At 46.0% G+C, this 23,717-nt stretch overlaps 1 protein-coding gene across 4 annotated transcripts in view; it reads right to left on the bottom strand.

Moving 5' to 3' along the window:
- SCARB1 (scavenger receptor class B member 1) overlaps positions 1 to 23,717 on the bottom strand; it is a 47,110-nt gene that overhangs the window by 5,672 nt on the left and 17,721 nt on the right. For 2 of the 4 annotated variants that reach the window (XM_075012365.1, XM_075012366.1), the window contains exons 3-12: positions 23,249 to 23,390; positions 21,449 to 21,652; positions 20,939 to 21,034; positions 19,423 to 19,538; positions 14,424 to 14,590; positions 12,311 to 12,429; positions 8,860 to 8,916; positions 7,861 to 7,934; positions 6,019 to 6,070; positions 3,380 to 3,526 (exon numbers count right to left, since the gene is read on the bottom strand). In XM_075012365.1, coding sequence (XP_074868466.1) covers positions 3,380 to 3,526; positions 6,019 to 6,070; positions 7,861 to 7,934; positions 8,860 to 8,916; positions 12,311 to 12,429; positions 14,424 to 14,590; positions 19,423 to 19,538; positions 20,939 to 21,034; positions 21,449 to 21,652; positions 23,249 to 23,390 — 1,174 coding nt within the window. The remainder of the gene's footprint in view (positions 1 to 3,379; positions 3,527 to 6,018; positions 6,071 to 7,860; positions 7,935 to 8,859; positions 8,917 to 12,310; positions 12,430 to 14,423; positions 14,591 to 19,422; positions 19,539 to 20,938; positions 21,035 to 21,448; positions 21,653 to 23,248; positions 23,391 to 23,717) is intronic. The other 2 variants (XM_075012368.1, XM_075012369.1) reach the window with 1 other exon arrangement.

The raw sequence follows: 23,717 nt of genomic DNA, 5'->3' as shown, positions 1-23,717 counted from the left end.
CCCCATGAGTAGCTCTTTGGGCTCCTCTTGCCTGCAGATCAGGCTCCTTGCTTTGTGCTCAAAGCCCCACCTTTAAGGGTGCAGATGCTGAAAGGGAAGGACGTGGTCTCAGACCAGTGTGTCAGGTACCTTCTGGTTTCATAGATTCCAAAGCTAGTGAGAATTGGTATCATCTGACCTCACTTCCTGTATTGCATAGACCATAAAACCTCCAACAGGCCTTCTCAACTACAGCATCCCTTAAAAAAATCCAAAGGATTGAGAACCCCTCCGCACACAGCCTCCGTTAACGTTTTCCTATGGTTAACTATACTTACTCATTGTTCAAGTACAATCCAAGTCAACAGCATGCTTCCCACTTCAAGTCAAGCAATAGCAACATTTGGCATATCATGTAAGGAGGCTTGGTACTCAAGTCAGCCACTAGGGCTATGGCTAAAGGATGTTCAACACTCAGTTAATTTACTCATCTAAAATCACTTCAGAGAACCACAGAATGAATCCAACTCTGCTGAATCAGTTTCAGTAGTGAGTCAAGAGGTTAGCTTTAAGCTTCCAGAGATGTGGTATTCCTTTGAAACCACATCCGCACTCACTTTGCCATAGAGGGATTTGCAAATAACAGGCTTAAGACAATTATGCTGCTGCAAGGCTTTGTTTCAGTCCAATTATTTACCACTTGGACAATCCTGGCAATTAATTAAAATGGCTTTGAACTAAGATTTGAGTATCAGCTAGTAAAATGAACTTGCCAGGACAAGCTAAGCACTTCAGAATATGCTTAAGTCAATACTTAAGGATTTTAAGGACTTGAGGGGTAAGTATTGATCTGCTGGGGCATCTGGTGAAATCATGGCTGGCAAACTGAGCCAAAACACCGAGATTTAAAGCCAAGTTTAAACAGGATAATAGTGAGGATATGTACCCACATGACTTGAGGATCAATAACCAAGAGGCTGTTTTAAAGCAAAACATGAACAGCTTGGGTTACTGTAACCTTCTCATGTGCACATTTTGGGACCAAAGCTGGAAGACCTCGCTCTCAAAAGGTTTTAAAAGGCTATTTAACTTTGCACATGCCACTCTCCTGTTACACAGCTATTGTCAAGATTACTCCAGCACACTAAGGGTACATCTACACAAAAAGTTATTTCAAAATAACTTTGTGCCTACAAAACGAAAGTGCTACAATCAAGATACTTCGAAAAAGCCAACTGCCATTTCAAATGTAGGTAAGCCTCTTTCCATAAGGCATGGCACCTATTCTGAAATAGGGGAGTGCAGACAGGAAAAGAGGGCTATTTCAAAATACATTTTGACTACCTCTACACTTGCATTCCTCTATCAAAATGCAGATGAGACACTGATTTACATCTCATGCTTTATCTGCATAATCTCTTTTCTGGGGAGATTCTTTCCAAAGGAAAAAATCAGTGTAGAGAGGGCTCTTTCAAAAATAAACCCCAGTCTTTGAAAGAACCCTTATTCCCAATTCCAAAAAGATTATGCAAATGAACTACATGTAAATCTGCACCTCATTTGCATTCAGTTTTCCTCATTTGCATTCCTCCTTTGAAAGTGTAGGCTTAGCCTGTGTGTTGTGTTCTCAAAATAAGCTATTCTAGAATCTCTCTTCCAAAACAGCTCATTTTGAAATAATGCTGATGTGCAGACATAGCCTAAGGGAGTGGGATCGCCCCATAGTGCCTGTAAGTCCCAAAGTCACTCACGTTAAGATGCCCTATAAAGCTGCACTGTGAGTGAACAGCACAGACTGACCACCAGATCTTCCCTCAGAAAGCCCGGCAGGAAGTTTTCCTGCCCTGTGTACACCTGGGAGGAACCACTGCACGCATACTTTGACTAAGACTTCTTCAGCGCTGGCTTGAGCCACCAACACCTTGTCTACATTACAGTTCAGTTGACCTAAGGCAGCTGATGTCCATCTAATGATGGCACAGCTTTAGTCCATCCACAGAGTGCCATGTTACACAGCCGCAACTTCACCAGCACAAGAGGCGTAAGGCTCATTGCAGGGTAGACAAGAAGCTGAGTATGAGTGGCCACTTACATGGGATGGCCCCTGATCCCTGCAGGGATCTGCCATCTAAGCTGGGTGACAGGGTTCTGTTCCCCACACTGCCAGCCACTTTGTCAGGAGAAGTGCTCCTGGTGAGAGCCATACCACTGATCCAAGGAAGGTCATGGGGACATGGACTCACCATAGTAATTATAGGGGTGGCTCTAAGGTGACATTATACAAGTCGACTTAAGCTGGTGTTGAGGCACCCTAAAAGCACCAGACACCAGCAATGGAGTCTGAAGTCTAGACTAGGACTCACTAACTCACACTACTGCCTTGGGTATCAGCATGCAGCAAGACGACCAGGCATCAGAGTTAAAAATGGATAAGAGGGAGAAAGCAACTCGCCCTCTTCTTCCTCACTTGCTGCAATCAATATAGTGAGCACCCAGCCTTGTTCAAAGCTGATGACCATTGGTCAGGGATGAGCTAGAAGGTGCTTGGCCTGGCAGGGGACAGGACACTAAAACCTCTCAAAGTCCCTTCTGTTCTAGGATTTGCTGTCCAGTTTCTGCATAGCTTACCAAATCCCACTGTGAAGGCACCAAGCCATCTTAAAACAGAGATGTCCATCGGCGCTATCATTGCTGGGGTGGAGCCATCTCTTTGCTTCTAAGATGCTAAACAAGGTAATCTCTCATTGGATCAACTTCTATTACTGAGAGACAGACAAGCTTGAGCATGAGATCACCCAAAAGGAGAGCACCATTGAAGAGCTTGTCTCCCTCACCAACAGAAGTTGGGGCAGTAAAAGATTCCCTCACCCACATTGTCTGGTGCCTGTCCTGGCACCCAATCTAGCTACCGAAACACTAAGTAAACTAAGCCAGACTTCCGGAGAGCAAGCTTAGGGTTTAGCTAAGACTAGTCTCAGGTGAAAGAGTGTCAGTAAACTTCAAGCCATTCAAGCAAGAATGAATGGTTACTTCATTGCCTATTCTGGTCAGAACTCAGAAGAGGGCGCATGAGGAGGAATTTGGAGGCAGGGCTGGATCATCTAAGACAAGGAAGCCTCATTGCCCCGAGTGTCAGCTAAGAGACCTGCTCATTTACTGAAGACTTTCAGGTATCAAGTGTTAGAAGTGACCAGAGGTGAGCAATGCCCACAAGTGCCAGCTTCACAGCAGGGAGCGAGACCATCAAGCTAGAACATAATGTAAGGTGGCAGGTGTCTTAAGATCAATAGCGCAACACAGGGGAGCGGTGGGGGTGGGGGAACCACATGAATTTCTTGATTAAGTGGAAAGTTGGCATCAGCTGATTGAGCCATGAGTTTTGCCATGTGTTTGCACCTACCTGTCTCTTCATGTCCAACACAATGGCCATGATAATCAGAGCCACACCTAGACCGAGGCAGATATATTGCACGTATTCCATCACAGAGGGGATCAGGACCAGGCTGGTGTAGAACTGCTGTAAGACTGAACCTTCAATGGCTCCACTCTGCCCAGAAGAGAGTAGTTTTCAGTGGCAGTTTTGTACATCAATTCACAATTATCACCTCCCTTCCTCTGAGACAGTGGTTCTAAAAACTGTGTAACAGGAGAACTACAGAGGTCTCCATAAACCACTTAATGATATTTCCAGTGTTTGTACGAGTGTCCCATTATTGTGAAGTGCTTTGGGTAAAAGCATTAAACCAAAAGCCTCATTAAATTTGTTTATAAATAAAAATCCTCATTTGCGTATCAATAGGGAGTCTCTCCCCTGCCACAGGAAAGACTGGTAAGGAAGGCCCTCTCCCCCCTCTGCTCCAGGGCTGCAGCTTCCAAAGTTGTGTCTCTGGTCATGACAGCCCAGCAAGTCCTAGATCTCTGCCTCCTCTCTTCTCTCCAGTTCCCCAGCATCACCCATCTACCTGACCTCACTGCCCCTTATCCACTCCCACTTGTTCCCCCTCCCCAGAACATGACCTCACTTCACATAGGATGGTCCAAGCATCTAATGCACAGACCCATACCTGTGAGGCACTAATTAAATGGCCAGCCCTTCAGCTTCTCATGTGTGGCCACAGGGGTATGCCCCTTACGGCAGGGGTGGGTGTAAAATTCCATAATGGAGCACAGTATGATCAGCTGCTGGTGTCAGGCCCATTTATCTCATTGAAAACGGTAACATTAATCAAAACAAAAAGCAGTCAAGTAGCACTTTAAAGACTAGCAAAATGGTTTTAGGTGAGCTTTCGTGGGACAGACACACTTCTTCAGACCATAGCCAGACCAGAACAGACTCAATATTTAAGACACGAGAACCAAAAACAGTAAGCAAGGAGGACAAATCATAAAGATAATATTTCAGGTTTATGAATATTTGGCAAGCTCTTAGGTACAATCACATTTGCTCTGATCCAACTGACAGAGACCAAAAACTACAAGAACTTTACCAAATATTCATAAACCTGAAATATTATCTTTTTACGATTTGTCCTCCTTGCTTACTGTTTTGGTTCTCTGTGTCTTAAATATTGAGTCTGTTCTGGTCTGGCTATGGTCTGAAGAAGTGGGTCTGTCCCACAAAAGCTCACCTAATAAGCTATTTTGCTAGTCTTGAAAGTGCTACTTGACTGCTTTTTGTTTTGGTATGTATAGACTAGCACGGCTTCCTCTCTGTTACTAGCACACACTTGTTGATATGGGTGTGTGTATGTATATATAATATATATCCCATTTATATACCCAGCAAAGTTTTTACATTCTACAGACTTCCTTTCTTACACATACCAAAAAGGCTTTTCATATCAAGTGTATCTGAAATTTCCACTGGTTTGGATTACATTGGACAGGTTGTGAGGGGGGGGCATGCTAGCTGCAGGGATGAAGGTTGGACTCAATATAAAGCAGCTCAGCCCTGCTTAGGGGAACCCATCTGCAAGTCACCCAAGCAGAGATCATGGGTCACTGTTTGGAAGAAAAAAAAAATATCTGCTCTAAAGCATGGCCTGGCAAACTGAAATCTGGGAATATAAAGAGGAAGATCAGTAACTAGAGAGCAAGGAAATAAGTGCTAATCTTTACAACAGAAGCTGCACTGAAACTTTGTATTACAACTGAAGTCTACTATTGGTAAGAAACGCCTAGGCAGCATTTACAGATCCAAAACATTTTGGCCAGCAGCATGTTTTATTCATGTAATTAAGTAATAACCAACATGCTGTTCCAACCTGTATGGCTGTTAGTCATTTGTGTTAACTTGAGACCTAGACCAAGAAGTTGAACTAGAATATCACTGATGCTTTTTAAGAGACTCACAGAAATGGACAGAAGTTACAGGAGCGCCTCTATTTACAGGAGGGTTGCATTCCCATGCACCCTCCCATAACCACAATTTCATGTAAGTCGGGGACAGCTTTCCCCCCCAGCGGAATGCACATTCTGCAGCTGGGGAAGCAGCAGGAGCACCCAGAGATTCTTTAGAAAGGTAAGTCCTGCAGTTGGGGAGAATTAAGCCTAGGGGTGGGCTGAGGGTTAAGCCTGAGGTGGGTTAGACCTGGAGCCACACAGCCCTACGGGATCTTCAGCTGGAGCCAGGCATGGAGGTGAGTGGGGCGGGGGTTGAGCCAGGGCGAGTGGGATTTTGAGTTGCGCTAAGAGTTAAGCACAACCCAAAAGTTGCAAATTGAGGGTTTGCTGTACTCAAAATTACAAATCTAAGTCAGGGGGAGACTAAGCGCCCAGCCAAGTGTTTCTAACCTGCTTATGCTAAGTTGCCAATTTCTTAAAAAAAAAAAAAAAAAAAAGGGGTGGGGGGCAGCTAAGACTATTCTAATTGACCTTTCTTTCTCCTGTAAAGTCATACAAAAACACCCTCTGCTGCAATCCCTTCCCCCACATTGCTGCTCATCACAGGCTCTCCACTTGCCTCTGCATTTTCCTCATCAATACAGATTTTGCATGGTTAACATTAGTTCTCCACCCAAGGGAAGGAAGTCAACTTACCTCTGCAAACCAAAGTAAAGGCAAGACAACCGGCTTGATCTCTCCTGTTTGACTAAACAGAAAAGATTAGGGCATGCTTATAAATCAGTCCGTCTATCTAAACAGATCAGCATTATGCTCCAATGGTTTCTAAGGAGCTTCTCAGAAACTTTGACATATCTGGTAAAAAACAGACACGCATTAAGACAATGGAGAGTCAGTCATACCCCTCTTATCTCCCCCATTTCAGTGTATTCTTTCTGGAGCAGATCAAATATCACATTTGTTAGGTTTTAGGAGAACCTCAGTTTTAGTTCGCTTTCAATAATTACAGCCAGCATTTGCCAGACCTCAAATACTCCAGTAACAGTGTTCTTCCCTTCACCTTCCAAAAGGGATCACTAAACTCCATGCTTGGAAAAAAGGTCACCTCTGTACTTAATCCAAGATTTGTTGGAACTCATTCTGGCCATCTATAGGATGCCAAAGCACAGGCAAGTGTTGCTGTGTCTCTGCTCATTGATAGGGGCTGGAATAGAACAGACTAAGAGGGCAAGTTTATCTCCAAGAGGAAGTAGCCTCCTGCTCTCACAGCTAAGCACCCACTTTTGCCACTTGTTTCAATACATGAGTGGCACGAGTGCATGCTTTTAGAAGGCTGGCTGCAAGCATGAGCAAAACAGCACTTTGAAATCAGATCCAGAGAGTGTTTGTATTGCATTTGAAACAGGGCCAGCCAAACAGACTATCCCATACCTAAGCACTGCTATGTTGTAAATGCCTAAAGCTACAGTCTGATGTTCGGCAAAGCATTTCTAATGTGGACCTAGCCTATGGATTGCCTACTATGGATGCAAAACTGTGCCTTGCACCAGTATAGAAACTGCCCCCCAAACACACACCCCCCACCCACCGTGGAATGAAACAAGGTACGCAAGTAAAAGTAGTTTTGCCTTTATCACAGACAGCACTTGAGGCTTCTGCAGGCACCACTATATCAGGGAGTCTAGTGTGGCCATAGCCACAAAGTAGTACAGAGCTTTCATCCATGTCAGTCATGAAAGCAAGCCAAAGCAGCAAGCCTACTGAAGAGGCAGGCACCAGCACATGGTGTGCTAGATGGGGAAGGCCATGTAGAACTTGTCTGTTCACAGGGGGGGACCCCCTAGGGACTGGGCTGCAACATGAGTATACCTGTAAGAAACTCTTGGGGGCATGCAAGAGAGCTGAGCAAGTGTTGAGGACTTGGGAATCTGGGCTGGAGGCACCTCAGGGCAGGGGGTTGGAGGGAGGCAAGGGCATGCTTTGAAAAGAGGGGGCTGAAGCCCTGCCCCCACTATCTCCTACCTTTGCTGCTCTTCCCCTTCTGTCCCTGTCAGAGGGAGAGGAAAGCTCACAGCATGGGTCAGCCACGGCTCTATTTCCCCCCCAGCCCCCTCCGAAGTGACTCCAGGGGGAGGGGAGAGAGACTCAGGGCTGGAGAGAGTCAGTTACCCCAGCCAGCTCCTTTCACACCAGCCTACAGAGAGCCCTGGGAGCCAGGCTGGGTGTGCATCAGGCTGCCTCCTGTAGCCAAGCACCCCAGCCAGCTCTTACTGGAATAGTGCACTGGACACACCACCTTCCTTTCACCTCCTAGTGAGAGGCCAAGTACATCTTCCTCTCAGACAGAGAAGAAGTGAGGCTTTGAGGTATATGTAGGACCGATGTAGGTTTAACATGTGAAACTGAGGAATTGGATTAGATGGTGACCAGAGTATTACAGTAAGAGCTGGTTTTTGGCTCCAATGATATGAGCAACATTATGCTTGAAAGTTAACTTTCAAGCATGTTTCTAGGACAGCCTCACAGTGAGCTACTGACCTTATGCCAGCAACCTTCTTCATATACAAACTCAGTTGCAGCTTGATGGAGCAGCTCATTGGAATCCCCGTGACCTGCATTAAAACCAGTCATTTGTTACTGCCTGCATGTTCCTGAAGAAAGCCCTCACAAAGCCAAAAGCCACTAACAGACATGTGAAAGGACATGCCAAAGAGGCAAAGGGAGGAGGAGAGAAAGGACACTGGAAAGCAATGATAAATGGTTAGAGAGAAACTTTCACTTCACACCAGAGCTATTGGTAGCGCTTAGGCAGACACAAGGAGACAGGCCAGCCAAGTTGGGATTCAGAGACAGAACAGTTGTCTAGAAGGATCTTAACACCTTCTTAGCAGAATGGGGGTGGGGGGTGCCGAGTTTACAGAACTCGGCTTTCAAGAGACACTTGAAAAGGGCCCTCCCATGGGAATGACTGAGCTGTTCCTCAAATCACACAGAGAACCGAAAGCCAAAGCAGACATGGAGAACTGATGCTACTGAGAGAGCAGAACAGTAATGCTAGGTGGCACTGTAGCAGACAGCGAACATCAATTTAGCACACAGCCATGGGCCAGACTGGCCAAATAACTGGCCTACACTCAAGCTCCGACAGGCAAGAGACACTTAAATTTGTATTTTATATCCTAGTCTAGATTAGAAGACCATAGCTGCAGTGGAACTTCAGCTTGCTTTGAAGTTTGAGAGCATGAGGATATTGCAGACAGCTAAGTGCGGCAGTGACACAAAAAGCCCCAACCCCAGGAACTATGATAATTTATCACTCATACAACATTCCATTTTCCTTTCTCCAGGCCATTTAATAAGCATTTACTCATTACACCCACAACTGCATTAATATCTGTTAATATTATTAGCAGGTGCCAAGATACAGACCACTCAAATCTCAAAACAACAGCGTTCCAGAGAGGTAAAGCTAAGATTAAATCTTCAGCAGAATCCAGGCTCGTGACAGCTTATGTTCACAGGCAACACAATACTTACACCTACTTCACATCTTCCCCTCCCCTGCACTCCTTCTCCTACAAACTGCCAGTAGGTCTGTACAGCAAAGTGACAGACCACCTTGTGAGTTGTGCAGTACTGAGATTTTATCTCTACAGATAACTTTATTGTAGCTATTTTAATTAAGCTTTTATTGCTATGGACTTTATTTTATTGTCTACTCAGATTAGCAAGTAATTGAGAAAATTAATCTTTTCCTTTTGAAAGGACAAAGTACAGTTACCTCAGCCCAAACATTGTAAAAACACGGGGACTGATGGCACCCAGCCATGTGCAGAAGATGGTGCTTCGCTCTAGAAGACCTGCTACCTCAAGGATGGGAAAGACACCTGCAGGAAGCATCCTGTTGTGGTTAGCCAGAGGAATTTGTTTGAAGCCTGTGCTCCTCTAACAGCAGGCTTTGAACAGCTACCCAAGTGATATTGGGAAGTCAGGACACAGGATCTTTATTTCCTAGAATCACAGAACTCGAGAACTGGAAGAGACCTTGAGAGGTCACGAAGTTCAGTCCCCTGCTCTCATGGTAGGGCCAGCCACCAGCTAGACCATCCCCAACCTGCTTTTAAATAACTCCTCTACGCAATTTATTCCAGTGTTTACCCACCTTGACAGTTAGGAAGAGTTTCCTAATGTCCCACCTAAACCTCCATTGCTGCAGTTTGCTCTTCTCTGGAGCATCTTTAAATTCTCCACATCTTTGATATGTGGTGCTCAGAACTGGACACAAAACACACTCCAGTTGAGGCTTAATGAGCACTGAAGAGTCGAACAGTGACTTTGTATCACAACTCTCCGGTTAATGTAAATCAAGATTGCTTCACTGCCCTACAACCCACACTCTGGGAAGACAGCACCACGGCACTCTGCGGGTTCCCTGACTGTTGGTCAAGAGGTGAGCCTCAAATTGTTTTCATGGAGCTTTAACACACCAGACCAGGCCTTGATGGTTTGTTACCTGGAGAAGCCCTATAAAATACAGGAACCAGGACAGTAACTGGACTTTAGAATGGACCTTATGGCCCCTCTGACATGGTAGGCCATGTGTGCTAAACATGGGGAATGGAAAAGAAACTGGTGAGAAATACAAGGGAAGCCAGCCAAGCACTAGTAACCAGAGGTGATGGGAAAAAAGGAAGATTACCTCCAGAAGGTTCAGTTAGGCTTTGGATATAAACATTTAAATTTTAGGAGAGGCTCATCCAAAAATGAATTGAAAGGGCCCCCAAGGCGCTAAGTAGTGCGGTATGCAGAGAAGCAATGATAGCATGTTACTTACACTTATGTTGCACCAGGAAGCAGGCCCTGTTTGAACCTGCCACTGGGATACTCTCCATCGCATCGAGCAGCTTTGTTTTTAACTCTGTGGACAGCTTTCCTATTTGCACTACCCAGCAGTCTTACCAAGAGATACCAAGAAACCATTTCACCCACTGTAATAGGTTAGCTATCAGCTCCAGATAAGTATTTCTCCAGGATTAGCTGGTGCTCATCAGCTCTGAATGTTGTCAGGACAGACTACATAGGAGAAAGGCCACATTCTGATCATGTACAACAGTGATGGGCAACCCAGCTGAGAGTGGGTCACATGAGTGGCCCTCCATCTCAGTGGGCTGCAAGATTGTTGTAACCAAGACAGTCTCCCAGGACAAACGGGTAGTCAATGGCTCAGTATCTGGATGGCGGTCGGTTTCGAGCAGAGGGCCGCAAGGCTGAGTTCTGGTGGCTGGCATTGTTCAACATCTTTATTAGTGGACCTAGGTGAGGGACTGGATTGCACCCTCAGCAAGTTTGCGGATGACAACTAGAGGGAGAGGTAGATATGTTGAGGGCAGAGCTAGAATCCAGAGTGACCTGGATAAACTGGAGGATTGGGCCAAAATAAATCTGATGTGGTTCAGCAAGGAGAAGTGTAGAGTCCTGCATCCAGGGCAGAAGAATCCCAACCATTGTTATAGGCTGGGGACCAACTGGCTCAGCAGCAGTACAGTGGAAAGACCTAGGGGTCAGAGTGGATGAAAGGCTGGTTATGAGTAAACAGTGTGCCCCTGTAGCTGAGAAGGCTAATGGCATACTAGGGTGGCTCGAAATGCTCCTCCTAATGCAATCTAGAGAAACGTTTGTTCCCCCTCTATTCGGCACTGATGAGGCCACATCTGGAATTGTCCAGTTCGGGCCCCCCAGTATAAAAAGGATGTGGATGTACTGGAGCAGGCTCAGCAAAGAGCAACAGAAGTGATTAAGGGGCTGGAGCACTAGACCTATGAGGAGAGGCTGAGGGATTTGGGCTTGTTTAGTTTACAGAAGAGAAGACTGAGGGGTGATTTTAATAGCAGCCTTCAACTTCCAGAAGGGGAACTCTAAAGGAGGAGTGTGAGAAACTGTTCTCAGTGGTGTCAGATGGCAGAACAAGGAGTAATGGTCTGAAGTTGAAGAGGGAGAGGTGTAGGTTAGATAATCAGGAAAAAACTTCACCAGGAGGGTGGTGAAGCACTGGAATGCGTTGCCTAGAGAGGGGGGGCTTCTCCATCCCTTGGAGTTTAAGTCCTGGCTTGACGAGGTCCTGGCTGGGATGACTTAGCTGGGGTTGATGCTGCTTGAAGCAGGGGGCTAGACTGGATGAGCTCCTGAGATCCCTTCCAGCCCTAGGATTCTATGACAGGGAAGTTTTGCTAACTGTGCTTGCATATCTAGAATTTATGATCTATTCCAACTGAACCATAGCAGTGGTTTGAGTGGCTGCAGATGGAGCACCCGGCTCAGACAGTCAATGTTGTGTGCAGTCACACCTCACTTCCTGTGCACGTCACTTTAGTGATACTAGTGTGTGGGGAGAGCCATGAACAGAAAGCAGCAGAATCTGGCAACTGTAAGCAAAATTCTTTTGAGCTACACACAAAACCCTGATATACAGTCCATGGACTAAGTTGCTCACTGTTGCTATTCAGTCAAACACAGGACTTAGGTGAGGTTCTATGTGCAGCGATGAAAGGGAAGTGGAGGGGTTTGACCCCCTTATTTTATTCCTTAGCACAGATTAGACTACTCTTCACTAACTGAACAGCCTCACAGGGGGTAAGCACTCTGCCCGCTAGGGCTATTTGACCAGAACTATCAGTTCTGCTGATGGGAGTCTCTGGCACACTGTATTTTGCAATTCTCTGAGAGATCAACACGTTTGTTTAATTAAGGTTTTACGACCATTTTATCTAAACCCATCTCAGCAATAACCATTTAACATCCTTGTACTATGGAATCTGCATTTGTGGCAGCAGTTTGTGTGTCAGTTTCTTCATGCTCAGACAAGCGGCCATTCTGCAGCTCTGCCGGGGGGTTGGTGCCTACACCAAAACCAGCATTCCCAGCCCCTATTTTGGGCAAGGCAGCTAGAGTCTGCCTCAGAAAGCCTGCATGAGAGCAGAAGCCAGCTCACCGGATGAATGTCAAGGAAGAGGGCATGCTGCTCCTTGCTGGGATGTAATCCACCAACGGCTTCCACCAGGACAGGGTCAGCGTTGTAAAAGTGTGGATGGGAGATGAACACTGGTGCATCTGAACAGAGTTAAGACACCTTAGCAGGCATGCATGAACACACTTGAGGGGTGTTAGCTGGAAAACACAAGCCTGAGGTCTTTCTGGGCTGGGAGCCAGATTCTGAAGGGCTTGCATTTCCCCTGGTCACCACTCCACATCCCAGAATTGGGCAGACAGAAAGCAGCTCTAATCCTGCTTTGGCAGATGCATATGAAGGAAAGAAGATTTCCATACCTCCCCAGCAGCTAATTTCACTGCTCAAAGCTTAAAAATTTCTTAATACTTAACCTACATTTTCCCTTCTGCAGTTAATCCAATTATTTCTCATGGTCTGTGTTGATTTAATAACTCATTTGTTTCCTCACGCATCTACATGCTGGGATATTACAAAGCCTCAGGCTTTACTGGCCAATTTACCCTTCTGGGATCTGCTGTTCTCTAGAGCAGCAGCTGAAAAGGTGACCTGGCTTCACCTTAGCTTCTTTGCACTCTGGGATATTTGTGTGCCCAACTGACACATGTACTAGAGATGAAAAGTATCAGAGGGGGAGCTGTGTTAGTCTACCTTCGAAACAATGAGAAGCCCTGTGGTATCTTATAGGCTAACATTTTGGAGCATAAGCTTTCGGAGGCAGAGACCCACTGTCAGATGTATGCCCATGTCTTTGCCCGTGAAAGCTTATGCTCCAAAATATGTTAGTCTAAGATGTCACAGGACTGTTGCATTCTAGGGATGTTAAAAAATTCACTGTTTTGACGCAGCTCAGGCCCACTGATGGGTAAGGAGGGGTGGATACCAGGAGCAGTTGCCCAGAGCCTTGGGTCCTTTTTTACACACCAAATCACTGCTGGAGTGTTGTCCTCTGGGCAGCACTGATAGATGAGGGAGACAGTGTCCCAGCCCTTCTGCCTGAGGTCACACCCCTCCCAGGGGCACAGAGCAGATACCTCCTCTCCCACCTCCTACACGTCCCTGGCACAGCAAGGCTACTATTTCCTGACTCCACTCTTATCACCCCACCTACTGCCCAGCCCTGATGTGACTGGGGTCCCACCATGGCTGTGTGATCCTGCTGCCCGACCCATTCTGGCTGGAACAGCTCTGGCCACACACGGCACCAGGTGGGGGAGGGTGATGGAGTCCGCTGCCAAAGGTTGGTTAACTGGTAAAAAACACACAAGTAGGCCTCTTGCTTACTGGTTAACTGATTTACATCCCTAGATAAGCACAACTGATAAGATATATATGCTATGTCACCTCCCTGTCAAGTTAGGAATGCACAATTCAGAGTTTCAAATTTCCTTCAGGGTTTAATGTCCTAGCCTTACCACTAATCCCCTGGAAACACTCCAGATACAATGAAGTGGTTTGTCTAGCCCATGGACTCATGCCATCACTGTACAGGGCACAAGCCAAAAGTAAAGGGCTTGGTTCTACAGGGCAACATTCACTGTTATCTGGATGTCTGCATTTTTAAGAACTAATTGCATGGACTTCCTTTCATTTGTTTTAAACCTGCTGCTCAGTTTCTTTTGGAGTCTCCTCACTGTTATATTACGGGAACGAGTAAATTTTCCCTTCTTCACTTTCACACCATTCAGTTTTATATACCTCTCATATCCCCCCTTAGCCTCCTCTTTTCTAAGATGCAAAGTCTTAGTCTCTTTAATCTCTCTTCATATGGAACCCGTTCCAAACCCCTAATCATTTTAGCTGACCTTTCCCGAACATTTTCTAGTGCCAATACATCTTTCATAAGAGGTGACCATATCTCTACACAGGCCCAAGCATGCTGCCCTCACTCACTTGTCTATTGCTTAGATCAGCACAAAGATCAAGAAGGTTTTTGCCTCCAGGGAGTGCTCAAAGCATTATTGCTTATGTCTGGATATTAGCCTAGCGAACACCATGCACTAAGGCACATTCTCCCCAGTGGAAAGGGAACAGACTGCATTGAACAACAGCCCTGTCTCCAACCGCCACTGAGCAGACACGGACATAAGAGACTCACTCATTCTACAGGTGCTGACATTCTGGATTCCAGATTCCCTGCAGGGGCAGAAGCCTTCATTTGGTGGGTACTCTGTTCCATTAGCAAATAAAGTCTTCGGAGCCACAAACCGATAGGTTGGCACCCCTTTAAATACTCCAGACTGCTCATACACTAGCTTCATAGACCTAGAGGGATGACAGTGAACTGTTAGAGGGAAGGAAACTGCCCTTCTTACGGATGACTAAGGGATATGGATTAGCTATGGTGTGGTGTCACTAGCCTGATGGCACCACAATGTCTCCTTTAGTCTTATGTTCAAAGTGAGCGCTCTGGGGAGAAAGTTCAACCCTTCACCGGTGCTCCATACCAGAGGAATGCTGAGTGGCCCCAAAAGGAAAGATTCAGGCATCCCCCATCTTATCCAGATAAGCAACACAGCCAGCAGCATGTGATTCTATGGTGATGCACATCTGCACGTGCCTTGGTGCATATAAAATTTATTCCACCCAGGATGGAAGCATTATAGGAACACTGCATTTCACCCTCTGGGGCATTACTCTTCAGGGCACTCTGGTAAGAGGAGTCAGGCAAACATACATTGTAGCACTCAAGGGAAGTTAAGAGGCCTGGTGGAAAATCCCAGGCCCCTTCCTCATGTAGTTTCACTCATGGCTCTAGGAATTAGAGTCCTCCCTCCTTTGTTTGGTTCTGGGACAGCAATACTCAGAGCACACTAGCCTGACAGCCATGCTGCTGGGGGAAGGCAGGGAGAAGCAGCCAGGAAACTGGCCAAGCCTCACGTGCTGTTCCGTTTCCTGGGTCTGCAAGCAGAGAGGACCTGGGAACCATGTGGTAGCCTGGTTCCCATCTCCCACTGGACTTGTGTGAAAATTCAAGTTAGATGGGGGTTGCAGGAACACAATCCCTGCATAACTCAAGTGTTTACTGTACATAGGTTTCCCAATGCAGAGAGATCTGTTTAGTGATGAGCTGTGATTGCTGCGTGGTGTGCAGCACCCAGGAAAAACACCCAACAGCTACTTTGGCCCTCTGGCATTTGCTCATCCTTGGAAGAGAATATATTTATTCTGTTGGAGAATGATAAGACCAATACATGATCCTTGCTTGAGTCTTACAACCCAAACCTCGGGACTCAATTACTTGGGTGCCCAACCCTGAGTCCTTAGCACTAGGTTCTCTTGGTATTGCTTAAGCCCTGTAGACAGAAGGGAAGTGTCTACTGTAGGGCAGACTTTGGCTTTGAGAGCTAGTTGGCATGGTAACAAAGAAAAAGTTTGTTTTGTTTGCTAGAAGCTCAATCTCAAGATTTTACATTGCAAATGCTCTAACACAGCTCATGTTGTCATGTGTGTTGCAGACAGCGTCTGTTTTGCAATGAACATCTGTCCCAGCAATACACGTTTCAAAACACTTTATGCACATCTGTAACCTCTACTGCCATGAAAGTAGTTTCCTTGCTTTCCAGCAACATTCAGGGTCTAAGTATTACTGCTTCCGACTTGGCCATCCCAAGTACTGTTAATAACGAAGGTCACCAATTTAATACCTAAAGAGATATGCTGAAGACCTTTTATATACATGAAAGTGCAGCGGGAGCATCTGAGCTGGTTAGAAAGCAAAGAATACCTCCACTTCCCTAAAGTTACTTCTGTAATTGACTGTCCTAGAGTTCCTAGACACCAGAAGGCACCACAGTGACCAGAGTGATCTCCTGCCTTATACCAGCCATAGGCCTTAACCATACTCATGGCGGTTTGAATTAGATTAAAAGACCAACTTTTTTTTAAAAAAAGGTGGTCTAACACTAGAAACAAGTCACAATCATTCTTGTGACAATTCACATAAGAATGGCCATATGGGGTTGGATCGAAGGTCCATTCAGCCCAGTATACTGTCTGCTGACAGTGGCCAATGCCAGGTGTCCAAGAGGGAGTGCACCAAGACAGGGAATATTCAAGTGATGGCTCACCTGCCACCCTTCTCCAGCCTCTGACAAACAGAAGCTAGGGACACCATTCCTTACCCGTTCTAGCAAAGAGCCATTAATGGACCTATGAATTTATCTAGCTCTTTTTTAAATGCTGTTATAGTCTTTGCCTTCACAGCCTCCCCTGGCAAGGAATTCCACAGGTTGACTGCGCACAGAACTTAGTTTTATTTGTTTAAGCCTGCTGCCCAGCAATTTCATCGGGTGTCCCCTAGTTCTTATATTATGCGAATAAGTAAAAACAACAACAACAACAACTTCTCCTTATTCACTGTTTCCATACCTGTCATGATCTTACAGGCCATGATCATATCCCACTTCGTCTCCTCTTTTCTAAGATGAGTCCAAGTCTCTAATCTCTTCCCTCATGTGGGACCTGTTCCAACCCCATAATCATTTTAATTGCCCCTTTTTAATGCCAATATCTGAACACCATATTCAAGATGTGGTCATACCGTGGACTTATATACAGGCAGTAAAATATTCTGTCTTATTCTGTCCCTGTTTTAGCTATTTTTAACATTCCATTTGCTTTGACTGCTGCTGCACACGGCAGGGACATTTTCCGTGAACTATCCACAATGATGCCAAGGTATTTCCTTATTAAATTGTAGCTAAAATTAGCCCTCATGTATGTATAGTTGGGGTCGTCCCCCCCCCCCCAATATGCATCACGATGTTTAACCACTATGTTTTTTTGCCTTTTGTTGCCCAATCACTTTGTTTTGAGAGAGAGACTTTATTGGAAGCTCTTCAGTCTGCTTTGGTCTCAACTATCTTGAGCCGTTTAGTATCATCTGCAAGCTCTCTCTGAATCATAGGTTGAAAGGGATTGGCCCTAGGACTGACTCTTGGGAAACACCACTAGTTACCCCTCTCCATTCTGAGAATTTACTATTTATTCCTACCCTTTGGTTTCCAGTCTAACCAGTTCTCAATCCACAAAAGCATCTTCCCTCTTACCCCATGAGGAACTTTATGTAAGAGCCTTTGGTGAGAGATGTGGTGAAAGGCTTTCTGGAAATCTAAGTATACTTTATGTACTGAATCCCCTGATCCACGTTTGCTGTCCTCTTCATAGAGCTAACAGGATTAGCAAGACATGATTTCCCTTTACAGAAAGGATGTTGACTTTTGCCCAATAAATTAATGTCCTGCTATGTGTCTGACAATTTCATTCTTTACTATTGTTTCAACTAAGTTGCCCAGGACTGACAGACTTTTTGGTCTGTAATTGCCAGGGTCACCTTTAGACCCCTCTAAATATAAGCATTATGTTAGCTGTCTTCTAATCACCAGGTACAGAAGGTGATTTAAAGACAGTTATAAACCACAGTTCTGCCATTTCACATTTGATTTCTTTCAGAACTCTTGGTTGAATGCCATCTGGTCCTGGTGACTTGTTACTGTTAAGTTTATCAATTAGTTCCAAAACTGCTAATGAAACTTCAGTCTGGGACAATTCCTCAGATGTCACCTATGAAGGCAGCTCAAGTTTGGCCATGAAACCTGAAGCCACAAAAGCTGAAGCTAAGAATACGTTTAGGTTGTCTGCAGTGACTGGATTGTCTTTGAGTGCTTCTTTTGTATCTTGATCCTCTCTAATCTTCATTAGCATTTCATTGTCATGATCACCGTCCTTGTCAGATGGGTGGTAAAAGATCCCTACTATTATATTCTTATTACAGCATGGACTTATTAGCCACCAAGATTCTCTGGAACATTGATTCATTTAATATTTTTACTTCATTTGATTCTACATTTTCTTTCACATCAGCTGTGTCTACACTAGCACAAATCTTCAAAATGGCCATACAAATGCATGTTAAGTGCCTCATTAGCATGCCCCCAGCTCCAGCTCTTCAAAATTGCCACTACTCCCTACCCGCACAACTCGTTCTGTCCTTCTGACATATTTTGTACTCTGGTAAGATTGCATTCCATTGATTGACCTCATCCCACCATGTTTGTGTTGCCTGTTACATTAATATCCTCCTTTAACATGAGGCACTAGTTCACCCATCTTTTTAGACTTCAGCATTTGCATATAAGCACTTTTAAAAAAAAAAAAAAAAAAGCTTGTCACTGTTTGTCTGCCCTTTCCTGATGCATTAAATTCTTCCATGTGATTGTTTCTAGTCTGATCTGGCCCGTACTGTGTCTTCTTCCATCCTCTCCTCCTGACTAAAACCTAGAAAATCTTTAAGAGAAGTCTCTGTCCCATCCACCTACTCCTCTGCACCAATCAGCTTCCCCCTGCCATCTCTTCATTTAAAAGCTGCTCTGTGATCTTCTTAATGGTCAGTGTCAGCAGTCTAGTTTCACTTTGGTTTAGGTGGAGTTCATACCTCCTGTATAGGCTCCCCCATCCCCAAAATTTCCCTACTTCCTAATGAATCTAAACCCCTCCTCCCTACACTGTGATTCATGCATTGAGACTGAATTTCTGCCTGCCTACCTAGAAGCATTTCTGAGAATGCCACCATAGAGGTCCTGGATTTGTGGATGCTGCCATGGGGGAAATTACCCTGTTAAAAGTTTGCATCTTATGCCCAGTTTATCTAGCTTTGACTTCCAGCACTTTGATCCACCCCATCTGTCTTCTAGGCTGAGTCTCTGAAGACTGGGTTCTATAACATTTGAGAGTGTTAGTCTATAGGTTAAAGAAAGAATAAAATCAAGCCTGCCTTAGTCAAATCCTTTCTGCCTTATATAAAATTTCCATTTCCCAATACCCATTCACCTTTGGATTAAAGAGGCAGTAGACAAGCACAAACTCTTATGAGAGCAGCAGATCCTTTGATAGTAAGACACACCCAGTCAAACTGCTCTGCTTAGTTCTACAAATCAGTGTTCTTAGAAGAGGGGACTTATAATGAAGATAAGTAGCTAAACAAGACCACCCACCTTTCACCAACATTGCATTCTAGAGATGAAGGCTCTGCACTTCCACTAACAGGGTAGACGTGCAGATAGTGTAGAAGATGAAAAAATTTAAGCTAATCTTACCGGCAGGCATCAGGACTATAAAACTCTAGAGAAGAGGAAGGGGTCATGAAAGGAGGCCACATCTGTCCAGAAGTCCCATTGATCATGTTACACTCGTCTGAGCGCCAGTAATTTACCTGCAAGAAAAGTTGAGAGATTTAAGAGGCAAACAGCTATTCTAACTGCTGCCTCTACATTTTCACCCCTAGTTTGATTCTTTCCCTATGTCAAAACAAGGTCATCCTCTAGCATGCCTCTAAACTTCTGCTTGGCTGCACACCATATAGAAGTTGGAGAACTCAGACTTGGGGCAGGGGGACCCTTCAAAAAGGCTGCCATGTAAACCTTGTCTCCAATTCAACCACCAGAGGAAGTCTGCTCCCCAAATAGAGTCATGTCACGCCAGAGTAAGCAAGAGGTGGCAGGATCCTCTCCAGAGAGCTCCACCAGGGAAGGAAGATTTTAAAAACACAAACACACCACACACAACTACTGTTAAAAGGGCTTGAGTTTCCCATGCAGGCAAGGCTCTTTCTAAAAATCCAGTCCCCCACCAAGCTTATTGTCTATCTGATGACCTCATGTATGCAGACAGACCAAATAAATACCAGTGCTTCATGACAAAATAGATTTAAGGGAATCAGAAGCCAGACTACAATTGTCATCTGAGAGCAGTAGGCTTTGAATTGATGTTACAAAAAATCCCCAGTGTTGTAGGTCTGCTAAAGTTAGCGAGTAGATACAGGTCTGACCCAGATCTCTGGACAGTTTTTCCCCCCCACTTTAAGCTGCATCACTACCAAGCCAGCCTTGCTAAAATAGCCAGAGTTTGAAAGAGCCTGAGAACATTTCTCCAACATTATGTTGATCAGTATTGGCTTCCTGGGAATAAAACACTGAAGTCATGGTTTTCCAAACAAACACCAGCCTTCCAGCTAGGTTACAAGCAGCATTTCCCTGAAGCTGAGCATTTGGGCTGCCACCCAGGACAAATTCAAATGCTGTGCAGCCACTTAGAGGACCCACAGCTGCCCTCCACCAATTGCACATATTTCTGTGGGTGATACACATCTGGTTATGCCTCCATCCATGTAACAAAACGTATTCTGTTTGTGGATGGAAAAAAGCTTAGCGGCAACACCGATTACCAGTCTTAAATCTTAGACCCTGCAGTGGCGAACAGGGAGTGTATTGGACACACGCAGCGGATAGGGCTGCAGGATGTGGTGAATCCTGCTCAGGTGAGCCGCACATGTGCCCACCACATGGCAGTAGGACAAGCACATGGTGGAGGTAGCGGTAGAGGTTCCAGCCCCAGGGCAGCTCCAGCCATGGTGAGCAGTCTCACAGCAGGCGATTGGATGAATTTGTCTTGGACACCACTGTCTTAGGCCTTTGAATAGCCTCCATACCATTTAGCGGTGGGGGAAAAATACTGGGTCAGCCATAAAGAGCCCTCGAGTTTCGTTAGCAAGTGATGCAGTCAGAGGTCTTTCGAAAGCCTGTCCTTTTCTAGGAAGCAAGGGAACATTTTTACCTTTTTCAATCCATTCCATGTATCCACGATGTGGATTTTAGTGATGTCTGTGGCCCCGGTATACACCGTGAACAGTCCCGAATTCGAGTTGTTAAACTGTACAGACAGGAAGAACAAGAACAACAGCTTCCCCAAACCTGTCATAGGCAGCAAGGTGATGGCATGGGGCAGCAGGGCTACCTACAGAAGCTTAGTTCTGTGGACACTTTCAGAAGAGGAATCAGGTTATTAATGGACTTGACCACCTCTGTGGTGTGCCTAGGGCCACCTTTGAGAATGAAAAGGGACTTAACACTAGGCAACACTGCCCCAGAAGAGAGGGACTCAGGATCCAGTCTTGGCACAGACTTACTAGACAACCTTGAATAAGATTGTTCCTCAGGTCCCTTCTATGTAAGATGCAGGCAATACTGCACAGGGGTATTGGGCCACCACCACCACAGGCTCATTCAGGCAGGAGGGGCAGCCAAGGAGCTGGCATTCCCACTACCCAGCCCAGGTTTTACTTACATCGATAAATAAGCCAAACTTCCCCTTGAAAGGGATCAGGCCAGGCACAAAGCTGTTCAGCAGGTCAATAAGCGGGTCGTCGTAGCCCCACATAATCTCCTGCACTGTGCGGTTCATGAAAGCTTCCTGCTTCAAGCCAGCCAGTGTGCCGCTTATCATCACCTTCAGAAAGTGAGGTAGCTTCTCCATCATAACAGCTGCCCCCTAGGTGGGGAGAGAGATTCGGATGAGGAGCCCAAGGATACCCTCTTGTGCAGGATGTCAATGGGGAGTGTCCAAGTAACTGGGAAAGCTCGCGTCAGCTCTGTCGTTCAGCCAGGAAGGATTCCTCAAGTTGCAGAGGTCTCCTCCCCTTGAGCCTTTTTATGGTTGTTTCCCACTGCCAGGGCCCAATTTGTTCTACTATCCTAGTCCTCCCAGGCTGTGGCATAGGGCCAGAAGAGGGGTTGTGTGCAGGAAGGAGCTGCTGGGAAGTGGGCTGGAGGCATGAAGTCTGGGAGGGAGTTGGGGGTGCAGGACCAGGCTGCAGGGGTTTCTGGGAGGGTGAGGATGAAGACAGGAGGAGGAGAGTGGGGTGTTTAACTGGCACAGGTCCCAGGTGGAGGGGACACAAGGGGTTTAGGGGCCCCCAAACTTGCAGGTACCTCTTCCCACCACTTCTATTGGCTGCAACTCCTGGCCAATGGGAGCAGCAGGGGAAAAGCCTGAGGGTGAGTGCAGAGATGGAAAGCTTCCCTGAGCACACAGCCAACACGGCTCCAGCCTGGAGAGAGAGGTGAATAGCAGCATGCAGAGCCACCTGTCCCTTTTGTCCCCTGCTCCCCAATCAGGCACAGCCGTCCAGGAATGCAGCATGCAGAGACTTCAATAGCTGCATCCCAGGAACCAGGGATGAACCATGAAAGCCCCTCGCATAATCTGTCCTTGCAATGGGCAGGCACAGGATACTCAGGAATATTTTTCCCTTAGAGGTCTGCTGAGTTCTTGTTCAAAACCCACATGACCCCCAGGCTTACATCGTCATCAGCTAAGTCCGGCCCAGCTTGGTTAAGGCTAGAGAACCAGTCAACATTCCCCATCCCACATCAATTCTCTGGAAATGCTTTTGTTACCAACTATCCACAGGCCAAGCTACTTTCGGGAGTCTGAAGAAGGCCCAGCTCCACGAAGGAGGGTTTCAGGCACTAAGTACCACATGGAGTGAAGCACAGGCTCCTTTACTCTCCAAGAGTTTTAATGCTTGTTCCCCCACCCTGGGCTTTACCTCAGCCCTGGCTGCAGCACACTATGGGATTAATAGGACATCCCTCACATACTTACCACCACACATCTGTCCTGGACAATTTCGTAGTTGCTCATACCTCTGCCTTTTTGCAGGGGTGAACTATTTCCCCCTCCCAGCTCCAATCCCCAGTTTTGGAAGTAGGCATGACCAGGGCAGTATTTTTCTGGTCATCTCTACATTTTGGGTCTCTGCTGCCTGCCCACCTCCACTCTATCCTCTGCATCTGACAATGCCTTTCCACTTCTACAGAGCCCACATTTGGCTGGCTCACCTCTAGGGTGCTAGGTCATAATTACACAGCTATCAAGAGGCACCTGCCCACAAGAAAGTTCCTCACATCCTGTAGGCCACAGCAGGCCTGACAAAGCCTCTTCTGGATTAGTTCTAATGTCTGTAGTCAAAGCAGGGAGAGGCCTTTGGTTTGCCAAGTCTGTGTACTCACAGTAGGGTAACTCTCCCAAGGCCTGCATACATCAGGGAAACTTATACCCCTCTGGAGCATAAGCCAGTCTTACCATCACAAGGATGTTTGGCACAACAATGTAATCCTCTTCCATGCCATCAGACAGGTCTGGACGGAAGTAAAATCTCCGGTATTCCAGGAAGGAAACTGTACCATTGTCATGGAAGGTTATGTTGGTTTTATACCTGTGCTCTCTGTAAAACAACCACCACATAACAAGACATAAGTCATCACTGGGACACTCCAGCAACTCCAGGTTACATGCCTCCAACTCTCATGCTGCACCAGTGTGAGCTTTGCTCTGACAGCTTGCTCATCTTTTGCTGGTACAGCATGAGTGCCTCTTCAACAGTGGAGTTAATGAAGCCAAAACTGAAGTGGCCACTCTGGTTATCTTCTGCAAAAGGAGTAGGTGCTTATCTGGCACTTCAGGGCATTTTACATAGGAAAACCTGTCGAGAGATTTGCCTCTGGGACAGGGAGGCTGGGAAGGCTTGCACCAGGCAGCCAGCCATTGTAAC

The sequence above is a fragment of the Carettochelys insculpta genome, chromosome 18 (genome assembly GCF_033958435.1).
Source record: "Carettochelys insculpta isolate YL-2023 chromosome 18, ASM3395843v1, whole genome shotgun sequence".
Lineage (NCBI taxonomy): Eukaryota > Metazoa > Chordata > Testudines > Carettochelyidae > Carettochelys > Carettochelys insculpta.
This window is presented reverse-complemented; position numbering and strand designations above follow the sequence as displayed.